This window comes from Octopus sinensis, linkage group LG2 (genome assembly GCF_006345805.1).
Source record: "Octopus sinensis linkage group LG2, ASM634580v1, whole genome shotgun sequence".
Classification (NCBI taxonomy): domain Eukaryota; kingdom Metazoa; phylum Mollusca; class Cephalopoda; order Octopoda; family Octopodidae; genus Octopus; species Octopus sinensis.
Window position 1 is genome coordinate 50828428 of NC_042998.1, and position 22208 is coordinate 50850635.

At 37.9% G+C, this 22208-nt stretch overlaps 1 protein-coding gene across 6 annotated transcripts in view; it reads right to left on the reverse strand.

Annotated features, from left to right (window-relative positions):
• The window catches only part of LOC115232355 (tubulin polyglutamylase ttll6-like), a 497092-nt gene that overhangs the window by 69825 nt on the left and 405059 nt on the right, over positions 1 to 22208 (reverse strand). For all 6 annotated transcript variants that reach the window (XM_036513235.1, XM_036513233.1, XM_036513224.1 and 3 more), the window contains 2 exons: positions 21918 to 22099; positions 17030 to 17215 (listed from right to left, as the gene is read on the reverse strand). In XM_036513235.1, the coding sequence (XP_036369128.1) occupies positions 17030 to 17215; positions 21918 to 22099 (368 nt within the window). The remainder of the gene's footprint in view (positions 1 to 17029; positions 17216 to 21917; positions 22100 to 22208) is intronic.

Sequence of the window (22208 nt, forward strand, 5' to 3'; positions counted from 1 at the left end):
CTTCCCTTGTACGTTGATAAAATGTATATCAGTTAAAATGCAAAGGTAATTAACTAAGAGCATGGTGGCCTGACACACAGCAAAGTGGTTTTGATATAAGATTGTAGCTTTGTAGCAGCTATTGATATACTGTTTTCTAGATCACATTAATAAGATCAAAAGCGAGAAATGAAATGTTAGAAAAACTAAAATACACATAAAAATATCGCACAGACTTTCTAATATATACATATACTATGTATATGTGTGTGTATGTGTATGTATATATGTATGTATGTGTATGTATGTATGTATATATATATATATATATATATATATATATATATATATATGTGTGTGTGTGTATATATATATATGTATCATCATCATCATCATCATCATCATTTAGCGTCCGTTTTCCATGCTAGCATGGGTTGGACGGTTCAACTGGGGTCTGGGGAGCCCGAAGGCTGCACCAGGCCAGTCAGATCTGGCAGTGTTTCTACAGCTGGATGCCCTTCCTAACGCCAACCACTCCGAGAGTGTAGTGGGTGATTTTATGTGCCACCGACACAGGTGCCAGACGAGGCTGGCGAACGGCCACGCTCGGATGGTGTTTTTATGTGCCACCGACACAGGTGCCAGACGAGGCTGGCAGACGGCCACGCTCGGATGGTGTTTTTATGTGCCACCGACACAGGTGCCAGATGAGGCTGGCAGGTGCCAGACGAGGCTGGCAGACGGCCACGCTCGGATGGTGTTTTTATGTGCCACCGACACAGGTGCCAGATGAGGCTGGCGGACGGCCACGATCGGATGGTGTTTGTTACGTCCCCAAAGCACGGAGGCCAGTCTATGCGGTACTGGCTACGGCCACATTCGGATGATTTTCTTGTGTGCCACCGGCACTGGTACCACAAAGATACAAATTCCATTTATGTTCATCTATTTTGATTTGTTTTGATTTGATTTGATTTTCACTTGCCTCAACAGGTCTTCACAAGTGTCACTTGCCTCAACAGGTCTTCACAAGTGTCACAAGAAGGAAGGTATGCACAGGTGGACTGTCTACGTCGCCGGGTCTTCGGATGGTGTCTTTATGTGCCACCGACACAGGTGCCAGATGTGGCTGGCGAACGGCCACGATCGGATGGTTTTCTTGTGTGCCACCGGTACTGGAACCACAAAGATACAAATTCCATTGATGTTCATCTATTTTGATTTGGTTTGATTTTCACTTGCCTCAACAGGTCTTCACAAGTGTCACGCGTGTCACACACTTGCCTCAACAGGTCTCCACAAGTGTCACACACTTGCCTCTGCCTCAACAGGTCTTCACAAGTGTCACACACTTGCCTCTGCCTCAACAGGTCTTCACAAGTGTCATAAGAGGGAAGGTATGCACAGGTGGACTGACTACGTCGCCGGGTCTTTGGATGGTGTTTTTATGTGCCACCGACACAGGTGCCAGGTGAGGCTGGCGAACGGCCACGATCAGATGGTGTTTGTTGTGCCCACAGCACGGAGGCCAGTCGATGCGGTACCAGCTACGGCCACTTCGGATGGTTTTCTTGTGTGCCACCGGTACTGGACCACAAAGATACAAATTCCATTATATATATATATATGTATATGTATATATATATATATATTATATATATATATATATATATATATATATATATATATAATATATATATATATACACACACACACACATATATATATATATATATATATACACACACACATATATATATATATATAATATATATATATATATATATATATATTATATATATATATGTACACAGTACTATTAACTGTTGGGCTAAGTGAAGACCTATAAAGAAACTTGCTTCATGGATGGCTCAAATTTTTTTTCTGCTATTGAATAATGCTTACTCAGTTTAAGCCAGTATTGCTTCCAATAAAAGTATTTAGTGCTATTCTTCTAAATGTGTGAACTAAACGCTATAATGTAATTGCAACACTGTACGACATATTTCCTGCCAAGAATTACATCATGCCAAACTCTCATCATCTATCAATTTCCAGTTGTTCAAATACATCATCATCATCATCACCATCACCATCACCACCACCACCACCATCATCATCATCATCATCATCACCACCACCACCACTACCATCATCATCATCACCATCACGATCACCACCACCACCACCACCACCACCACCACCACCATCATCATCCTCATCATCATCGTCATCATCATCATTTAAGTCCGTTTTCCAGACTGGCATGGATAGGACGGTGTTTGACAGGAACTGGCAAGTCAGAAGACTGCACCAAGTTCTGCTATCCTGTTTTGGCATGGTTTCTATTGCCGGATGCTCATCCTAATGCCAACCACTTTACATTTACAGAGTGTGCCAGGTGCAGTTGACATGGCACCAGCAACAGTGAGGTCACTAAGTAACTTGCAGAACAAGACCCCTCAATTGGTGGGGGGAGTAGTATCGAGAGATAGAGAAGGTGATATCTTGCATTAGAAGGAAAGATGGAAAGAGAGAGGGGGAGAGGGGGAAGAGAGAGGGAGAGAGAGAGAGGAGAGAAAGATGGTATAGATGTGAGAGAGAGAGAGGAGGCAGAGGCCGTACACAAAAGTTACAGGGTGGTGTATTTAGTGATGTGAACCAGGGATAGAACAAGCATAAGGTTGATGAGATGTCTCTAATGCTCTAGTTTCTGCAATTTTTTGCATATAGTTTGCTGCTATTGGCCAGTTCATGTGACAAAGCAGAGTTTTATTTCCTTCCCAGAGATGCAATGAGCAGGCTTATCCAGAGAGATATGCTTTGGTATTTATCAATCATAGCCTTGTTATCTTGTAGGTGAGACTAGGAAGAATTATCCTCTGAGAGAAAAATAAGCTGTGATGGTCAGCTTTAACTCTTTCATTACTGTATTCCTAATGAATCACTCTTAACTGTTGTTTTAATTAATTTTGAAAATAATGAAAAATATTGTGAAATTGTTGTATGTGTAGGATTTTTGTTATCTATCTCTGTGTGATATCTGCACTTGTAGGTTGCTTCACACATTTCCCTACAATGTTGTAGAAAGGAATAAAATGGCAGGAACACGAATCGCTGAACAAATAACAATAATAGTTTATTTTTTTCACAGAAGGAGATACTTCATCGCTGTTCATCGGTAGCGTGAATGCCAGGGTTAGGAAAGCAGCAGAGTCGGATTAAATCACCATGGTTAAAACAGTCTTCACTGCCAAAGGTTTCAGTCATTTGTCATTGCTTCCATGAGGCCCAACACTCAAAAGGTGCTTTGCACATGCCACTGGCATCCATGAGACTCTATGCTTGAAAGGTGCTTTTTACATCCCACCAGCACAGATGCCAGTTACATGACACCAGCATCAGACACAACTATGATTTCACTTGGGTTGACAAAGTGATTAACTGTAAACACAAAAAATGTAAGGCAACAGAATCAGGTCTGAGTGTGAAAGAAATTTCTAGTCAAAACTCTGCCTATCATTAATTTAGAATGGCAATGATCATTAGTAGCTGGGACTGAGTTTCCTGGCCCTTGGCAGGAAACTGGTGTGATTGAATAGTTCTATGTAGGGATATACCATTTTCCCTAGCAGGATAGGAGCTAAGGAAAGGTAACCTAAAAATTGTCCACTCAGCTCAGTTTCTGGACAGAAAACCCACATGTCAGGGCATCCTATATACAGTAGCAATCATAAAAATCAAGAAACATAATTTAAGTAATTATGCTTGTCATGTGACATATATAGGCATCACTTGATGTCAGCAACTTGACAAGCCAAAACCAGGGACAAACAGTTATCAAGGTCAGTGAACCAAGGCACTATAATGTGGAACTCAATGAAATCAGGCTACTTAGAGGGGGTTCTCTCAACAAGGTTGTTGTGGTCTATACCTTCTTATGCAAGAGCTATTTTCAGAGTGGACATTATTTATAAGACATAATTTTTGTTGTAAGGATCAGATCACAGGTGCAGGCATAGCTGTGTGGTAAGAAACTTACTTCCCAATTACATGGTTCTGGGTTCAGCCCCACTACATGACACTCTGGGCAAGCATCTTCTACTATAGTCTCAGGTTGAGCAAAGCCTCGTGAGTGCAATTAGTAGATCAAAACTGAAAGAAGTCCATTATGCATGTGTGTGTGTTTGTGTGCCTCTGTTTGCTCCCTGACTGACAACTGGCGTTGGTGTGTTTAAGCCCCTGTGGAATTCCAACCATGTTTCATGGTTTACTACCTCAACATCTCTTTTATAGGATCCAATGGCTAAAAACATCATCAGGATGAACCAAGTCCAGTTTCAGTCCCTACTCCTTTACTGTTTTTGATGTGGTGGGCACCTCATCCTTTCAGAAGTATCTTCAGCTCTGGTGTTGAGTGCGTTTTTTCTTTTGCTCTTTGGTTTCTTTGATGCAGTATCAACAAACGTCAGCGGGCAAATGACCAATCTGCCAAATTTCCCTGTAAATACTCACTAGTAAACTCCAGCAACCAGCACCAGCTAACTGTTCTGTGTCACTGTCTAAGCTTCAACTGACTGATGGAGGGCAAGGGCACGTAGTTTTGGTCCATGCCCTCTCTAAACCTGCCTTTCAACAGGGTCATGTTAGTTTCAGTTCCAGCAGCCAAAGCCGACCACCTATTTGGTGGTACAAGCTTTCAAACTTGGAGGAGGGTGTGCTATGAACAAGATCACTATCTTGGCCTACCTGTCAATCAGTGATGCTGCTTCAGTGTCAGCCAGCCTCATCTAGCAATGCTTTTCCCAGTCGGCATGTTATGGCTTTCAAGCCATTTTGAGTCTTCTCATTTCAGCTACATATAGAAGCTGGCTTTGTTGACTGCCTCCTGTATCCACCTTATTACTTTTCTCAGCTCTGAGCTTGAAAATGCAAACCTTCTTTTAAATAACATTGCCATTTTTCTTTCAATGAAACCTCTAGCCCCCACTGCCAGGAGGTAAAAACTTGACATTCCATCCCTGTTCTCCATAATCTTCGATTAATCTCTCATACCTCTTCTCCTTTCATTGCTCTGCATTAGCGATGTTCACCTCCCATGGCACTGTCAGCTCTAGCAAAATTCCAATTTTCCATTCTGTGTTCCATAGGATTAAGTTCGGTCTTTTTGTTGTTTTTATGAGTGGAAATATTAACAGTCTTTCCAGCCATGCAGCCACCTCCTAGTATTCCTTCTATCTTTAATATATCTTGTATATTTCTTTTGAAGGCCTGGCCTTATGTCTTTTTCCCTCCTTCTAGAAGTATATCCTTCCGTGCTTTTCTACTTTTGGGTACTCTATTATATCCATATGACATCAGGACAGCATTCAAAAGTAATACAACACTTCGCAAATATCTCCTTCAAGTAAAACCACCAATAGAAGAGAATATGACTAAGAACTGTGTGTACTCCATCCCATGCAGCTGTGGTAGGTTATACAAAGGTGAAACATGCCGCCTCCTCAAAATAAAGGTAGAAGAACATCGCAAAGCTGTGACATGGGGAGATATTGACAAATCGAGTATAGGATCATGTATGGGAAAATAGAGACCACTTCCTCTTGTGGGATGAAGTTAAAATAATAGACAGAGAACACCACTGGAAAATACAAAAACTAAAAGAACACAACAAACTTCTAAGCAGACCGAGTGCAGACATGAACAGCATATGGGAACTGGTATTAAGGTAGGATAAGAGAATATTAAATTTATAAGCCCTAAAATTCACTCCATAATTGCCCACGGGCATAAGGCATAGTGGTTAAGAGCGCCAGCTACTAACATCAAGATTCCAAGTTCGATTCTAGGCAGTGACCTAAATAATAATAATAATAACAACAACAACAACAACAATAAACAACAAGGAATGAGAACCCAGGTTCAAAATTTCCCCAAGACACCTGATGAAGGCTGGAGGGCATATCAGCCGAAACATTATATCCCTCGATCTTCTCCTTGAGTGCTGCGTTTATGACACTGAGGACCTGATTGTGATGCCATGTATATCTGTCTAGTGCTAGCCTAGTTTGGCAAAAGAGATTGATAGAATTAGTACCAGGATTAACATAAAGCAAGTACTGTTGCCCCAGCATGGCCTCAGTCAAATGCCTGAAACAAATAAAAGATAGCAAACTAAACTGACTGAAACACTAGTTGGCATTAGGGAGTAGCTAATGTTACTAGGTACTGCTCTTGAAAGAGAGCTACTATGAACTCTGCCACTCTGACCTATTCTATCAGACATTAGATATGACACTAAGTAAAATACTCAAACAAAAAAACAAAGTCATTCTAACAGGGTATCTTCATGCAAAACAAAACAACAAAAAGACAACAATAACTGAAAATGAGTAATCAGAAACCATAGTAACAGTAACAGCATCATACTTCTTTCTCTATGTGTGAAACATAACTTAACCAACAACTACACCATTTCCAACACCAGGTCCAAAGACTAACATCTTATTGACTTCATCATGGTCAAGTGAGGAAAGCTGGATGCTGGATAGACTATCATAGGATACTAACAAATATCAGATCTGTTAGATAATCTGGTTCACTGCATCTCGAGGTCAAGTCCTTTTGAGGTCAACTTTGATTTACATGCTTTCAGAAGGACAATGATCATTGGTAGCTGAGACTTGGTAGACCAATTGGTGATAGAACAGCATAGCTCTATCTAGAGACCATAACATTTGCCCAATTAAGATAGGAGCCAGAATTTGGAGTTGATCATTCTTTTTCCCTTCTCTCTCTCTGTAAGAAATTGGTTCTACTCAGACCTGGAGTAGGCTGAGCTCCCACCATGTTTAGTTACTGAAGACATCATGCCATAATAGAACCCTCTAAGACTGCATTAGGAAATGGTAACTCAGTGACAGAGGAAAGAAATACTAGAAACACAAATTTATCTTAATCCTCAGTACCTTTGTTTTTGGAAAGCTTTCACAATATTCCACAATGTTGTAATTTACTTAAAAAAAGCATCACACATTTCTACTGTTAATTCCAAACCACATCAGTCCTTTCAATACATCAATATGTCACATGAGTTCTCTGAGTATTCTCACTCCCCCACACAAGCCCTTCCCCCACACAGAAGAATATTTTCGCTTTTGAATTCAGATCTGACCAATACATTTTAAATGAAGGCCAGCGCTGCCCATGCCAGCGTCGCCTTGACTGGCTTCTGTACTGGTGGCATGTGACCTTCTGAGCTTGAGGAGACCTATTAAGTCAAGTACATCAACATCAAAATAAATATCAAATGGAAATTGTAGTTGTGATACCTGTGCCGGTGGCACATAAAAAGCACCATCCAAACATGGCTGATGCCAGCACCACCTTGACTGGCTTCTGTGCTGGTGGCACATAAAAAGCACCAACCGATCATGGCCACTGCTAGCCTCCCCAGGCACCTGTGCTGGTGGCATGTAAAAAGCACCCACTACACTCACGGAAAGGTTGGCGTTAGGAAGGGCATCCAGCTGTAGAAACACAACCAGATCAGACTGGAGCCTGCTGCAGCCTCCTGGCTTCCCAGACCCTGGTCAAACCGTCCAACCCATGCTAGCATGGAAAATGGACGTTAAACAATGATGATGATGATGTCTATAAAACCTTAATTCTATTTGACTGAAATCCATTTCAATAAATTTGTATCTTAATGGTTGTTGTTGTTGTTGCAGACCAATGATCCAAGTCAATCCAGCTATAACCATCCTAACCCATTTCTTTCTCAAAGACAGTACAATGTAATTTTAGGAAATCTGGCTATCATTCTTACTAGATCAAATGATTATATTGAGGCTTTTCACACAAAAAAGGGTAGAACAATTAGCTCTAAATTACGCTAATCTAGTATTTTTCTTTATATATACAGTACTATAAATTGCAAGAGTTAATTCAGTCACTAAAATTGCATATACCTCACTGGTTTTCCTTATCCAGGCAATGTCCAATAATTTATTACCTGTAACAGATTGCCAAGATTAAAAAAAAAAAAAAAAAAGAAATGGAATGCCTTGTTTTATGACTAACGACATATCAAATTAAATACCAATTTCCCTTTTATTGTTCACTTCTATGAATTATCTGTCATGGACCAAGCTTTTATAATTTTGTCACACTGAGGAATTCTTATATGGTTATGGGCCATAAGATCTATAGATGAAAAGAAATTAGATTGCGCAACATTTATGTCTCTCTCTCTCAGTTGCTTTAAAAAGTGAACTGAGTACAGAGGAATAAGGAAACAATGTTTCAGACTTTAGTGCTCCAGGAATTTACTCTATCAACTATTGTATCTACCATTAATTTGTTCTATGATTCTCTTTTTAGCGTTTTTGTTTGTTATTTTTCCATTCAGTTAGCTTTCATTATCATCTCGCAACACAAAAGCTAATTTGCAATAAACTCCGCTATAATTTCTCCCTGTTAAATGAAGGGCAACATGACATCTGGAAAAGAAAACACATTTAAAAGTGAGTTTTTAAATGCTAGATTTTATAGTGCAAGGAAAAGGAAGACACCAACTCATTTTGTCAGCTTACTGGAAAATTTGAGGTAGCTAACAGTTATTTGGACATAAGAAGTTTGACATTGTGCAATAAGATAGCAATGAAATATTAACAAAACTTTAAATGTGACTTCAAAGCAATAAAAAAATTTTTGCTGGCACAGGATTCTCTAAATGATAATTTATAGCCTCACCTTGCATGTAATATTAAATTATCTCTCGAGCACACTGAATATCAACTATTCATGTACATTAAAAGATCTAGCATTAATCTCTTTTGTGTACTCATCAAAAATAATTTTATAACTAAGAGTTAATAGAAAAATGTTAGCCATTGAAAACATCAAAGAGAATTCAGAGGAAATTAAAAGAAAAGAAACAAAACCCCACCAAAAAAATTAACACACACACACACACAAATCAAGTACGTAAAATTCATAAAAACAATTTCTTTCATTTAAGAGTTACAAAAATGGGAGATAACTGTAGTATGCATATACCTCATTATTGATCAACTTTGAAAAATACAAAATATGCATCATATACTTTCACAAAATAAGCACTATATACTTACAACTGATGGAACATCACATTACTTTTCATTTAAACACAAATAATAATGCATGTGCCTGGTGTACCCTTATCAGGCGAGTAATCATGATGGGTATATTGGGCTCTGTATATCTGTACCCCAGTGTCACTTTGATGGCATGTGCTGCTCTCTCAGTAATAATAATAATAATAATAATGATAATAATCATCGATTAAGTTCCACTTTCCATGCTAGCATGGGTTGGACGATTTGACTGAGGTCTGGCGAACCAGACTCCAATCTGATCTGGCAGAGTTTCTACAGCTGGATTCCCTTCCTAACACCAAACACTCCGAGAGTGTAGTGGGTGCTTTTATGTGCTAATGGCATGAGGGCCAGTTAGGTGGTACTAGCAACGACCACGTTCAAATGGTGCTTTTTATGTGCCACCTGCACAGGAGCCAGTCCAGTGGCACTGGCAACAACCTCGCTCGAATGTTTTTTTCATGTGCCCCCAGCACAAGTGCTAGTAAGGCGACGCAGATAATGATCACACTCGAAATGTAATAATAATAATAATAATAATAATAATAATAATAATAATAATAATATTTAAGATTACATAACTTGATAGGGAGTCAATAAAACGGTCCAGCATTAACAAGATCATCACTGTCCAAATTAAGGAATACAACTACTATCAGGTTGTTCCAAAAATAATGGCCGATTTCAGAAACATAATTTTATTCTGGAAAAATTAACAATAGAAATGTTTTGATGAGTCAAAGTATGAGCCGTGAACAGCTATACATCTCTGCCATTGATCAACGAGGTTATTTATGCCTCGTTGATAAAAACTTATTGGCATTGATGCTAAGAAATCTTTGAAAGCTGATTCCACCTCTGGTTTGGACCTGAAAGTTTTATCACTTAAAATGTGTTTAAATGAGACCAAGTGCCTGAGACATTTCTCTGACACTCTGAAGTAGGTTTCGTTCAACAATTGCTTTCAATTGTTCATTGTCAAGACTGCATAACCGTCCTCTACTTTCTTCATCTTCAAGGCTCTCATGACCACTACAGAATTTCTGAAACCACCTTCACAGTGTGTGATCACTTGTGGATCCCTCTCCCCATGCTCTGTTGACATTGGCAGCGGTATGGGAGGCATTGTGCCCAAGCTTGAACTCATGCAAGAAAAGTAAGTGAAGATCCATTTTTTGTCATGTTCATAATTAAGGGCACCTGTGCTTCAAGAATGTTTTCTGTTTGAAATAAGTAGAAAATTATTAAAGAGCATACATCAATTATAAGTATGTTGAAATTCACCGAAAATATAATTAAAATACTATGATTAAATTGTATTTCCAAATACAACACTTAGAATGACCATTATTTTCAGAACAACCTAATACTACTACTACTAATAATAATAAAAAGACGGGCTACAGCAAATATTCTGCTCAATACTACATAGATGCTCATCAGTTGCCTGACCTTAACCAGTTGAGCATGCTCCTTGGTGGCTGATGATATGTGCATTTCTGATAATGAACAGGAGTAGTAGGGAAGCATCATAGCCATGTGTTGAGAGGAATTCTTTGGGGTTTCAATAATTTCCCTCAGGAAACATGGGTGTTCCACTCATCATCCTTAAACCACCCTTAATCAGGGACATTTTGAGCAGGAGGAGCTACTAAACCCGAAGAAACTTCTAACAGAACCCAACCTACAAGGTTATGTGCTGTTTATCTTGATATGAAATCTCCATGTCACACACATAAGGTTGTGATGTATATTTATAATAATAATAATAATAATAATGATAATAATTGTTTCTGCAATAAGCACAAGGCCTGAAATTTGGGGGTTGGGTGTTTGTCAATTACATTGACCCTAGTGCATAACTGGTACTTATTTCATTGACCCCAAAAGGATGAAAGGTAGAGTCAACCTTGGCAGAATTTGAACTCCGATTGTAAAGATGAACAAAATGCCACTATGCATTTTGCCCGGTGTGCTAACAACTCTGCCAGCTTGCCACCCAAATAATAATAATAATAATAATCATCATCATCATTATCATTTAACATCCTTCTTCCATGCTATCATGGGTGAGACAAAATAATGATGATGATAATAATGTTAGAAAATTACTATTTTTAAATCTCACAACGAGAGATATTCAGCAACAGTACTTTGGAGTAAAGATTGTTTGGCAACATAAAATGGCAGTTCTGGTTTAGGACGAATGTTGCTGTAATTTAGCCCCAGTAGACATTGTCTTTAGCTGGCTATATGACACAATCTGTGTCCTTATATTTTCAAACAAGGGAATCTAGCACCTCCACTCAGCTCAAAACAATATCTAACGGAACAATTATTCTGTGCTGATGAAGGGAAATAACCCGGAAATCTCGATACACAGATATTGTTTTGAACTGAGTTGGGGTGCTAGATTCCCTTGTTTGAAAATATAAGGACACAGATTGTGTAGTATAGCCAGCTAGAGATAATGTCTCCTGGGCTAACTTACAACAACATTCGTCTTAAACCAGGACTGCCATGTCTTGTTGGCAAACAATCTTTACTCCAAAGTATTGTTGCTGAATATCTCTCGTTGTGAGATTTAAAAAAAGAAATTTTCTAATTTATAGATAAGTGACTAGTTGCCACTTTGAAAACTATATATTTCAAATGGGAATTTGGCAGCGCCACCTCTAGCTGAACAATTATTCTGTGCTGATGAAGAGAAATAACCCAGAAATCACAATACACAGATACTGTTTTGAGCTGAGTGGGGTTGCTAGATTCTCTTGTTCAAAAATATAAGGACACATATCATGTCGTATAGCCAGCTAGAGACGATGTCTCTGGGAGCTAAATTACAGCAACATTCATCCTAAACCAGGACTGCCAAGTTATGTTGGCAAACAATCTTTACTCCATAATAATAATGGTTTCAAACTTTGGCACAAGACTTGCAATTTTGGGGGTGGTATAAGTTGATGATACCAACCCTAGTGTTCAACTGGTACATATCTTATTGACCCTGAAAGAATGAAAGGCAATGTCGACCTTGGTAGAACTTGAACTCAGAATATAAAGACGGAGAAAATGCCACTAAGCATTTTGACCAACATGCTAAGGATTCTGCCAGCTCAATGCCTTCATAATTATAACTAAATAAAATATATTTGAATATTTTTTTGTAATGTTTCAGCTTTATTTGCTTCTTCTTGTTACATTGTACTGTTTAGGTATGCACATTCGGAACTTTATATATATAAAAAAAAATCTCTTTAAAATATTACATCTAATAATCATTTACAATGCTAATCACTTGAGCAGAAACTACATAGAAGGTAGTCAATAAAAAGTAGCTATAGTTCATGTATAGAAAAATAATAATTGTCAAATAACTCAATAATAGGCAAGAAATATAATTAACTGACATAGAAGTAGCTTGATGAGATATCATATTAATCATTTAAGATGTAAAATTAGAGAAGTGATGAGACACTACTAATTATTTTAGCCTTGACTTTAAATCTGATTGAAAATTTTTCTTTGAATGAATGAAAATTTTAACAAGGTACTAAATCCAGATGTTGGGTGGGAAGCTAATCATTTGATTTGAAATTCCGGGAAAGAAACAGTAAGATAATAAAGATAATTGGTTTTGCTTTGAATTGTGAGAGAATATCTTGGTGCCACATAAAAAGCACTGGTGTTGGTGCCATGTAAAAAGCACTGGTGATAGTGTCACATAAAAAAGGCACTGGGGCTGGTAACACATAAAAGGCACTGGCAATAGCACCATATAAAATGCACTAATGGTGGTGGGGGGGGTGCCATATTAAAGGTACTGGTGCTGATGCCATGTAAAAAAACACTAGTGATGATGCCAGGTAAAAAGCACTGGTGCTGGTTCCATATAAAAAGCACCCAGTACACTCTGTGAAGTGTTTGGAATTAGGAAGGGCAAAACAGATAATGGAACTTGGGGTAGCTCCTTGCCTTGCCAACTCCTGTCAAACAAACCAATCCATGCCCGCATGGAAAATGGATGTTAATCGATGACTCTGAAGATGAAGATGATGATGATGATGATGATGATGATGATGATGATAATGATGATGATGATAATAAAATAAAAATTTCACAGATGAAGAGATTTTGACCGAAGTTATTGGAGCATACCACATGTCTAATCAATGCATATAAATATCAAACTTTTGGAAGAACTATCCTACCCTTGATAGTATGATGAATAAGGGGATATAAAAATAAAGTGTTCAGTTTTTCTTCACCCTCTACTCAGCCTTACACGCTATTTCGGTTTTGATTAATTATTCAAAAACATTGTCCTCTTCAAAGCACAAAATGCTTGTAATGGCCTCTCAAACACATTTACTTTTGATGTCATAAGGATTTTATAAACTTTCGAGAGGATATGAAATAATTCTTTTATGAAACAATGAATCTTGAAGCACATAAAGCTATAAATAATAGCATGCAAACACTGGGTTGAAAAACCCTTCAGCCTTCAACTTTCTCTGAGCAAAAGGGCTTTTTAATCCAATATTTACAAGCTATTATTTATAGTTTTATGTGCTTTGAGGTCCCCGGTTCTGAAAAAGAAACATTTTTTTTTTATTTACAGGCTTTTAATTCTCTTTTGAACCTTTCTCAATTAATTCATTCACTAGGTCAAAATTGAATCATTTTGCCTATAGTAGCACAGAAAACGAAAATATAAAGCATATCCATATTTTGAAATTCATTTATAGAATCAGGCGTAGGCATGGCTGTGTGGTAAAAAGTTTGCTTCCCAACTGCATGGTTCCAGGTTCAGTCTCACCGTGAAGCACCTTGGGCAAGTGTCTTCTACTATAGCTTCAGGCTGACCAAAGCCTTGTGAGTGGATTTGGTTGATGGAAACTGAAAGAAGCATGTGTGTGTGTATATATATTTATATATATATAATAAGGATTCTTGAAAAAATTGGGTACTTAAATGGTAAGCACCAGGCAGGGCTGGATTAACCTGTGGTCACCACCTATGGTCAATTAAATATCCAGTAGAATATTCAGGTTATGCACAGAGAAAACCACTCCCTACGAGTAGGCATAGGAAACAGCTGTAATGCACAGGCATTTATCTATCATCTGTTATTATTCATTTGGTTAAATTTATATATATATTTCTTTACTGCCCACATGGGGCTAAACATAGAGAGGACAAACAAGGACAGACAAACGGATTAAGTCAATTACATCGATCCCAGTGCGAAACTGCTACTTTATTTATCGACCCCGAAAGGATGAAAAGCAAAGTTGACCTCGGCGGGCATTTGAACTCAGAACGTGACGACAGACGAAATATGGCTACGCATTTCGCCCGCTGAGCTAACGTTTCTGCCAGCTCGCCTTGTATATATATATATATATATATATATATATATATTTTACATGTGTGTGTGTGGAAAACTGATTATAGCAGTGACTCGATCAATTTCTAGCAATATCTGAAGAAGGAATTTTTATATTCCACAATATTATATTAGACTATGAATAATTAAATTATAACAGTTATTATAGCCCACCCTGCATTGTTGTGCCATTCAAGACATGCTATATTTCACAAACAATACATAAATGCTTCCAGCGAACTACAATATAACTACAATACTCTCATATATATATATATATATATATATATATGAGAGTATTGTAGTTATATATATATATATAGGGAAAGTTTACGAAAAAAAAACAAAAGACGAAGACAGGTGGTGTAAAAACAAACAGATGTATTAGTATAATGCTCAGGAATAGAAAAAGTCTTTTACGTTTCGAGCCTATGCTCTTCTACAGAAAGGTACACAGAAAAAACAAGGAGAGAGAAAAAAACAATATATATATATATATATACATACATGTGTGTGTGTGTGTGTGTCTACCAAATCCACTCATAAGACTTTGGTTGGCCTGAGGCTGTAGTAGAAAACACTTGCTCAAGGTGCCATATAGTGGAACTGAACCTGGAACCATGTGGGTGGGAAGCAAGCTTCTTACCACACAGTCACACCTGCACCTACATTAGTTATTTTATAATTTCCAAAGTTTGATAGACCCATATAACCTGGAACATTTTTCAGTTTGATAATGATATAATATTCGTTGTATATAAGAGACTATGTTCTATAAAAGCAGAAGAAATCTCTCAGAGTTAGTGAATAATTTGACCGAGAAACTCAAAAAGATTTCTTTTCAATTTCATTTGCATGAGTGTAAGTCAAGAAATCAGGTGAGATACAGTATTGGTCATATTTCAAATGACCAATACTGCATCAAATATTTAAATGGTTTCTCTAACTCTGAGAGACTTCTTCTGCTTTTATAGAACATAGCTTTGATTATTGATTTAAGGTTTGCTAAGTTCTAAAACAACATTCAGAATAAAATTTTTTTTACAAAGATATTGTGTTTACATAGCACTAAAAAAAAGAAAAAAGTAGAAAAAAGACATGGGGGGGGGGTCAGAATAGTGTTCTTGCTGAAATAGAGAGAAAACAAACAAAATAATAGAATTGATTTTGCAAATTTTGATAAACGACTTTAAAAAGAAGCTAAGAGCAAGATTAGAAATGGTAAAATGATATTGAATACCATCACTGAAAGAACAGTCTGTGGAGAGAAAAGGAGGAGTAAAAGAAAGAAGAATGTTTTATCAATGGTCATGATGAAATTTTTATGTATGATCCGTTGCAACTTTTGTTCTTTGCAATCTCTAAATGATAGGCTTTCAGCACTGAAATCTAAAATGAAACTACCAGCTACCCTCACAACTGAAAATAATATACCACATTAACCACACTTCTTTTAATTCTTAAATATGCAGTGTGGCCATATTACAGATGAAATACCGAATAAAAAACTGTATGATGAAACATTGAACTTGTTTTTTTCCACAAAATGTACTTATAAAGTAAGGATGTGTCTTATGTCAGAATGCATTTTATATGCTGACAAATATGGTACACAAAGCAAAATGGAACCCTTTCTAATCTTTAAAAGTTTGCATTTTAGATTAGTTCAAGTAGGATATTAATTACAAGTTAATTAAAGGCAGTGAGCTAGCAGAATTGTTAGCCTGCTGGGCAAAATGCTTTGTGCCTTTTAGTCTAGCTTTACGTTCTGGGTTCAAATTCCACTGAGGTCAATATTGTCTTTCATCCTTTTGGGGTCAATAAATTTAGTACCAGTAATCAACTGATCTCCCACCACCAAAAAGAAAAAATTTCAGGCTTTGTGTCTTTAGTAGAAAAGATTAATTACAAGTTGATTAGAAAGTAAATAAAATTATATTTAATACCATAATTATAAAAACCCACATGAATTATATAATCTAATGATGGAATTTCTACATCATTGCTCAGGTTGCTTGAAAAGGATAAAGGATAAAACATCCTTCTTGAGCCCTAGAGACTTATAAGTGTCATTTTCCTGGTTTATATATATAGGCCACCTGGATGGGATACCAGCCCATTGCTGGGTTACTCATTTTTGCCAGCTGAGTGGACTGGAGGAATATGAAATGAAGTGTTTTGCTCTCACAAATACATGTCACCTGGCCCAGGAATCGAGACCACAATCTTAAAAGAGCAGCTTAATTCATCTCAAATTATATCCAACTGCCTTAGAATGGTTTGATACATTGAAGTATGTTGTCTTCAGTGTACAATACTCAAGGAGAAAAAAAAAAAACAGGAAGATTATAGCTGGAAAGGCTTTTGATAATAGGTTTGTTCAATCATAACTTACCTGGGGATATGCAACAACTACAACAACCACAACTACAACAACAAAAACAGCAACATGATTTTCAGAGGCTAGTGCCAAAACACTTTTAAATGTCTAGAAAGTCTCTCTCTCTCTCTCTCTCTCTCTTACCTGACCAATTCGCTTCTAGCCTTGAAGGCTATTGTCTCCTGAAAGAGACTAGAGCTACTTTGGAAGAACTGATCGTATTTTTTTGATACTTCACTTGGATAAATTCTCCGAAAGTTTCCAAGGTGGGTGGTTTCGTAATTGTCAAGACTTTCCAAATATTTTTCATGAGCTTGTTCTTGCTCTTCTCTGAAATTACAATGAATTACAAAATCATAAGACATTAAATTTTTAAACTCCCATTGTTTCATCAGTTTATTTCTGTTTTATTAAGGGCTAATATACCCATGCTGGCATGGAAGGTGGATATTAAACATTGATGAGATGATGATGATGATGATGATGATATATACATATATATGGACAGGTGACTTCAATGGACATATTGGGTAGCATCTGGTTGGCTTGTATGGAGTGCATAGAGGCTATAGAGCTAGTTCCCACAATGAGGAGTGAACCGCACAGCTGGAGTTCTTTGATGAAAATAGTCTTATGATTTGCAGTACTAATGTCAAGAAACCAGTCAATCACTTGTTCACTGATCAATCTGATGGATACACAAGCCAGATTGACTACATTCTCATCAGAAAGCAGGAAAGATGGTTGCTCATAAATGCAAAGTCTTTCCCAAGTGAAGAGTACACCCCTTAACATAGGTTAGTCATCAGTGACTTCAAACTCAGGGATAGGCAGCAACTAAGAAAATCTGGAGGCTTAAGGGTCCTCTAAATAGTCAGAGATTTAGAGACGTTTTACCTGAAGCATTTAATAGGTAAAAGAGAGATATAGGAATATATAACATAGAGGATAACTGGAGGTTCCTAAGGGACTTAATGAAGATCACTGACCAAATTTGTGGTTGGTGCAAAGTCCCTTCCAGAACTAACGTAACATGGTGGTGGAACAGTGTAGTAGACAGGGACATTAGAGTGAAGAAATGGACCAGGAAGGACTGGAAGATTGGTGGTAGCAGGGAACTATATAAGAAAGGAGGCAAGGAGATTCACTTTTTACTCACTTTAACTTGTTTCAGTCATTTGACTGTGGCCATGCTGGAGCACCACCTTTAGTCGAGCAAATCGACCCCAAGACTTATTCTCTGGAAGCCTAGTACTTATTGTATTGGTCTCTTTTGCTGAACCGCTAAGTTACGGAGACGTAAACACACCACCATTGGTTGTCAAGCGATGTTGGTGGGGACAAACACAGACACACATACATACATATAAATACATATATACGATGGGCTTCTTTCAGTTTCCGTCCACCAAATCCACTCAAAAGGCTTTGGTCGGCCAGAGGCTATAGTAGAAGACACTTGCCCAAGGTGCCATGCAGTGGGAATGAATCCAGAACCATGTGGTTGGTAAGCAAGCTACTTACCACACAGCCACTCCTGCACCTATGATAGGTATATTTAGCCAAGGGAGAAGCAGAAAGGAAGAAGTTTGTCAATGTTTTGCAGTGTGAGGACCAGATGCTTGAAGTATTTTGGATTGCAAGAGTGTGTGAAAGAAAATCATGACATATATATATATATATAAATATATATATATATGGTGAGAAAGGATCTTCTAGCATTGGGCCTCATAGAGGAGACTGAAGCACTGAGACCTCTGGCTGTTTGCTGTGCTTCAGAAGACATGTCAAGCTAAGTAAAACTATGGTATGTCCTTTACAGCCATGTCCTCCCCACTTGTCTCTCAGCCAAGATGTCCTTGCCTTCTGACCTCACAGGTGTTGGTGCCGTGTAAAAGCACACATGCCAGTGCTACATAAAAGCACCCCTGCTAGTGCCACACAAAAACATTCATACTGTACCACACAAAAGCACTCATGCTGGTGCTACATAAGAGCACCCATGTCACACATATGCACCTGTTACACTCTGAAAAGGGAATAGTGTCAGAAAGGGCATCCAGCAGTAGAAACCATGTCAAAACAGACAATCAACGCCCAGGAAGCTCTCCAGCTGGTCAGTCCCTGTCAAACCATCTAACCCATGCCAGCAAGGAAAACAGATGTTATATGAAAATGATGATGATGATATAAATATAAATATATGCATGTATGTATGTATGTATGTATGTATGTCGTTTTTTCTCATTTGGTTGAGAAGCAGGCCTATATCTATGTACATGTAGGGGAGTAGAGGTGTGCAAGTGTAGAGATGTGGTCACTTACAAGAGAAGTGAAATTGAACCAGTGTGTGTTATTACTGGCATAATGATCCTCCCTAGATATATCAAATATGTGTGTGTGCGCGCGCATGTGCATGTGTGTGTGTGTGTAAAATAGGCAAGGATTATGTACCCATGTGTGGTAAGTCGACAGTTGTCACCTGTCATAGTTGGGGAGCATTCTCTCTGAAATTCTCAAGGGAGAATTTCAGCATGGGTCAATTAGAAGAAATTATTTTGTGCTTTTTACTTTTTAAGACTGGCATTAGATTGTGGATGATCTATGGAGTCAAGTACATAAACATCAAAATAAAAATGAAATGGAATTGTAGTCGTAATACCTGTGCCGGTGGCATGTAAAAAGCACCATCTGAATGTGGCCAATGCCAGTGCTGTCTTGACTGGCTTACAACCCAGTGGCACATAAAAATCACCATCTGAACATGGCCAATGCCAGCGCCGCCTTGGCCGGCTTCCGTGCCGGTGGCACATAAAAAGCACCCACTACACTCACGGAGTGGTTGGCATTAGGAAGGGTGTCCAGCTGTAGAAACACTGCCAAATCAGACTGGCGCCTGGTGCAGCCTCCTGGCTTCCCACACCTCGGTCGAACTATCCAACCCATGCTAGCATGGAAAACAAACGTTAAACGATGATGATGATGGTGATGATGATGATGTACCAAATGGAAAAATAGAAAACTTTGTTTATCAAGACATTATAAATTGCCACAAATAATGCAGAAATCTGCCATGTTCCAAGAGACTTAATCCTCTGGGAAGACCTGGTATGTTATGGAATAGATAAAATTGAAATCAATTCTATTGTAAAAATTGCTTGGCAATGACAGGTTATGATATAATGTGTATGTGTGTGTGTGTGTGTGTGCATATGTGCATGTGTATATACGTATATGAATGTTGTGTATGTGTATTTGTGTATATATATATATTTCATCATCATCATTTAACATTTGTTGTCCATGCTGGCATGGGTTGTATGGTTTGACAAGGGCTGGCAAGCTGGGGAGCTGCACCAGACTCCAGTCTGATTTGGTATTGTTTCTATGTCTAGATGCCCTTCCTAACACCAACCACTTTACAGACTCTGCTGGATGCTTTGCCATGGCACTGCATGGGTACTTTTATGAGGCACAGCACAGGCACTTTTAGGCCCTTTTACGTGGCACTTAACAGGTGCTTTCACATAGCACCACCACATATATATATATATATATATATATATATATTTTAGCATGCTGGTGTCACTTGTAGAACCCTTAATTATTAATATATATATATATACATACATATATATTTATGACTGAAAGCATATTGCGGAGTTTATATACTCAAATTTGAATGAAATGAATATGTTAATGGTACAGGTGACCGTGGAATACTCAGCTATCTATATGTTAATTTAGTAATTAAGGCAAGGTGGTGAGCTAGCAGAATCATTACCAAGCTGGAGAAAATGTTTAGCGGCATTTCTTCCAACTTTACATTCTGAGTTCAAATGCCACCAGAGTCAACTTTGCCTTTCAGAATTCTTTTGGGGGTCAATAAAATATGTACCCGTTGAGCAGTGGGGCTGATGTAATTGACTTATCCACTCCCTGAAATTGCTGGCCTTGTGCTAAAATTTGAAACCAGTTTAGTAATTCAGGAGCAGGTAATTCAGTTGGTCAAACAACTGAATCCTTGTCATCAAATGATAGAGACCCACCACCTTATCATCATCATCATCATCATCATCATCATCCTCACCCCCACCCATTTAACATCAATTTTCTGTGCTGGCAAGGATAGAACAGTTTGACAGGAATTGGCAAGTCAGAAGACTGCACCAAGCTCTGCTATCTGTTTTGGCATGGTTTCTATGGCAGGGTGCCTTTCCTAATGCTAATTGCCCTCCTCAACACCAACCACTATACAGAGTGTACTAGGTGCATTTTATGTGGCACCAGCAGCAGTGAGATCACCAAGTAAACAGCAGAACAAGACATATCAATGGGGAGTTGTAGTATCAAGGGACAGGAATTTTTTTGTGTATGTGTGTGTGTGTGTGTGTGTATGAAGTGTAGCATTTGCTATTAAAACTCAATAATACTCCACCTCTATATTCTTTTTAAAATGATATTTCATATTTCTTTATTATTAGTTCACTGATATATAATCATACACAAGGCTTAGTACTTTACTCTAAAAATATAAGGGTACAGAAAATGTGTGATTTATTTACTGTCTTGAAATTTTTAGCATGCACTAACACAGAGACATACACACACACACACACACACACACAACACACACACACATATATATACATGATGGGCGTCTTTCAGTTTCCCTCTTACAAATCCACTCAAAAGGCTTTGGTCAGCCCAAGGTTATAGTAGAAGACACTTGCCCAAGGTGCCAAATTGTGGGACTGAATCAGGAACCATGTGGTTGTGAAACAGGCTTCTTACCACACAACCATGCCTGTGGTTATTGTTTAATTTAATTTAATTTTTTACTTTCTTTGTTTCATATCTTACACAACATCCTGGATGTCATATCAATGTCTTCTTAAAAATTTCTTTTCTTTTTCTCGCAAGAAAAAGGAGAAATTTCTAAATCTATATCAAGCTGTTACACGTGAAACAAATTTATTTATCAGAGATAATTTGACAAGAAACCTAAAAGAAAAGAAAAAAAATTATATACTTGGTTTCCTTTTTAACATTGCGGCCTAGTAGTCGATCTTTGACTCGCTTCCTTTCTTCTTCCGTACACTTCCGCCGATTTGAAGCACCAAAGTTTAAGAGAGCCAAAGTATCACCAACAAGAGTACTCTTTATCTCCTTATCTAGAGCAGAATCAACATTGAAGCTTGGAGAGTGGTTCACCTAAAAGAAAGACAACCTCATTTAGTCCATAGCCCAATCTAAAATCTATTAAAATGAACTTATATTGTTATAGTCTATTAAAACAATCTGCTTTTCATAGTTGTAGAGT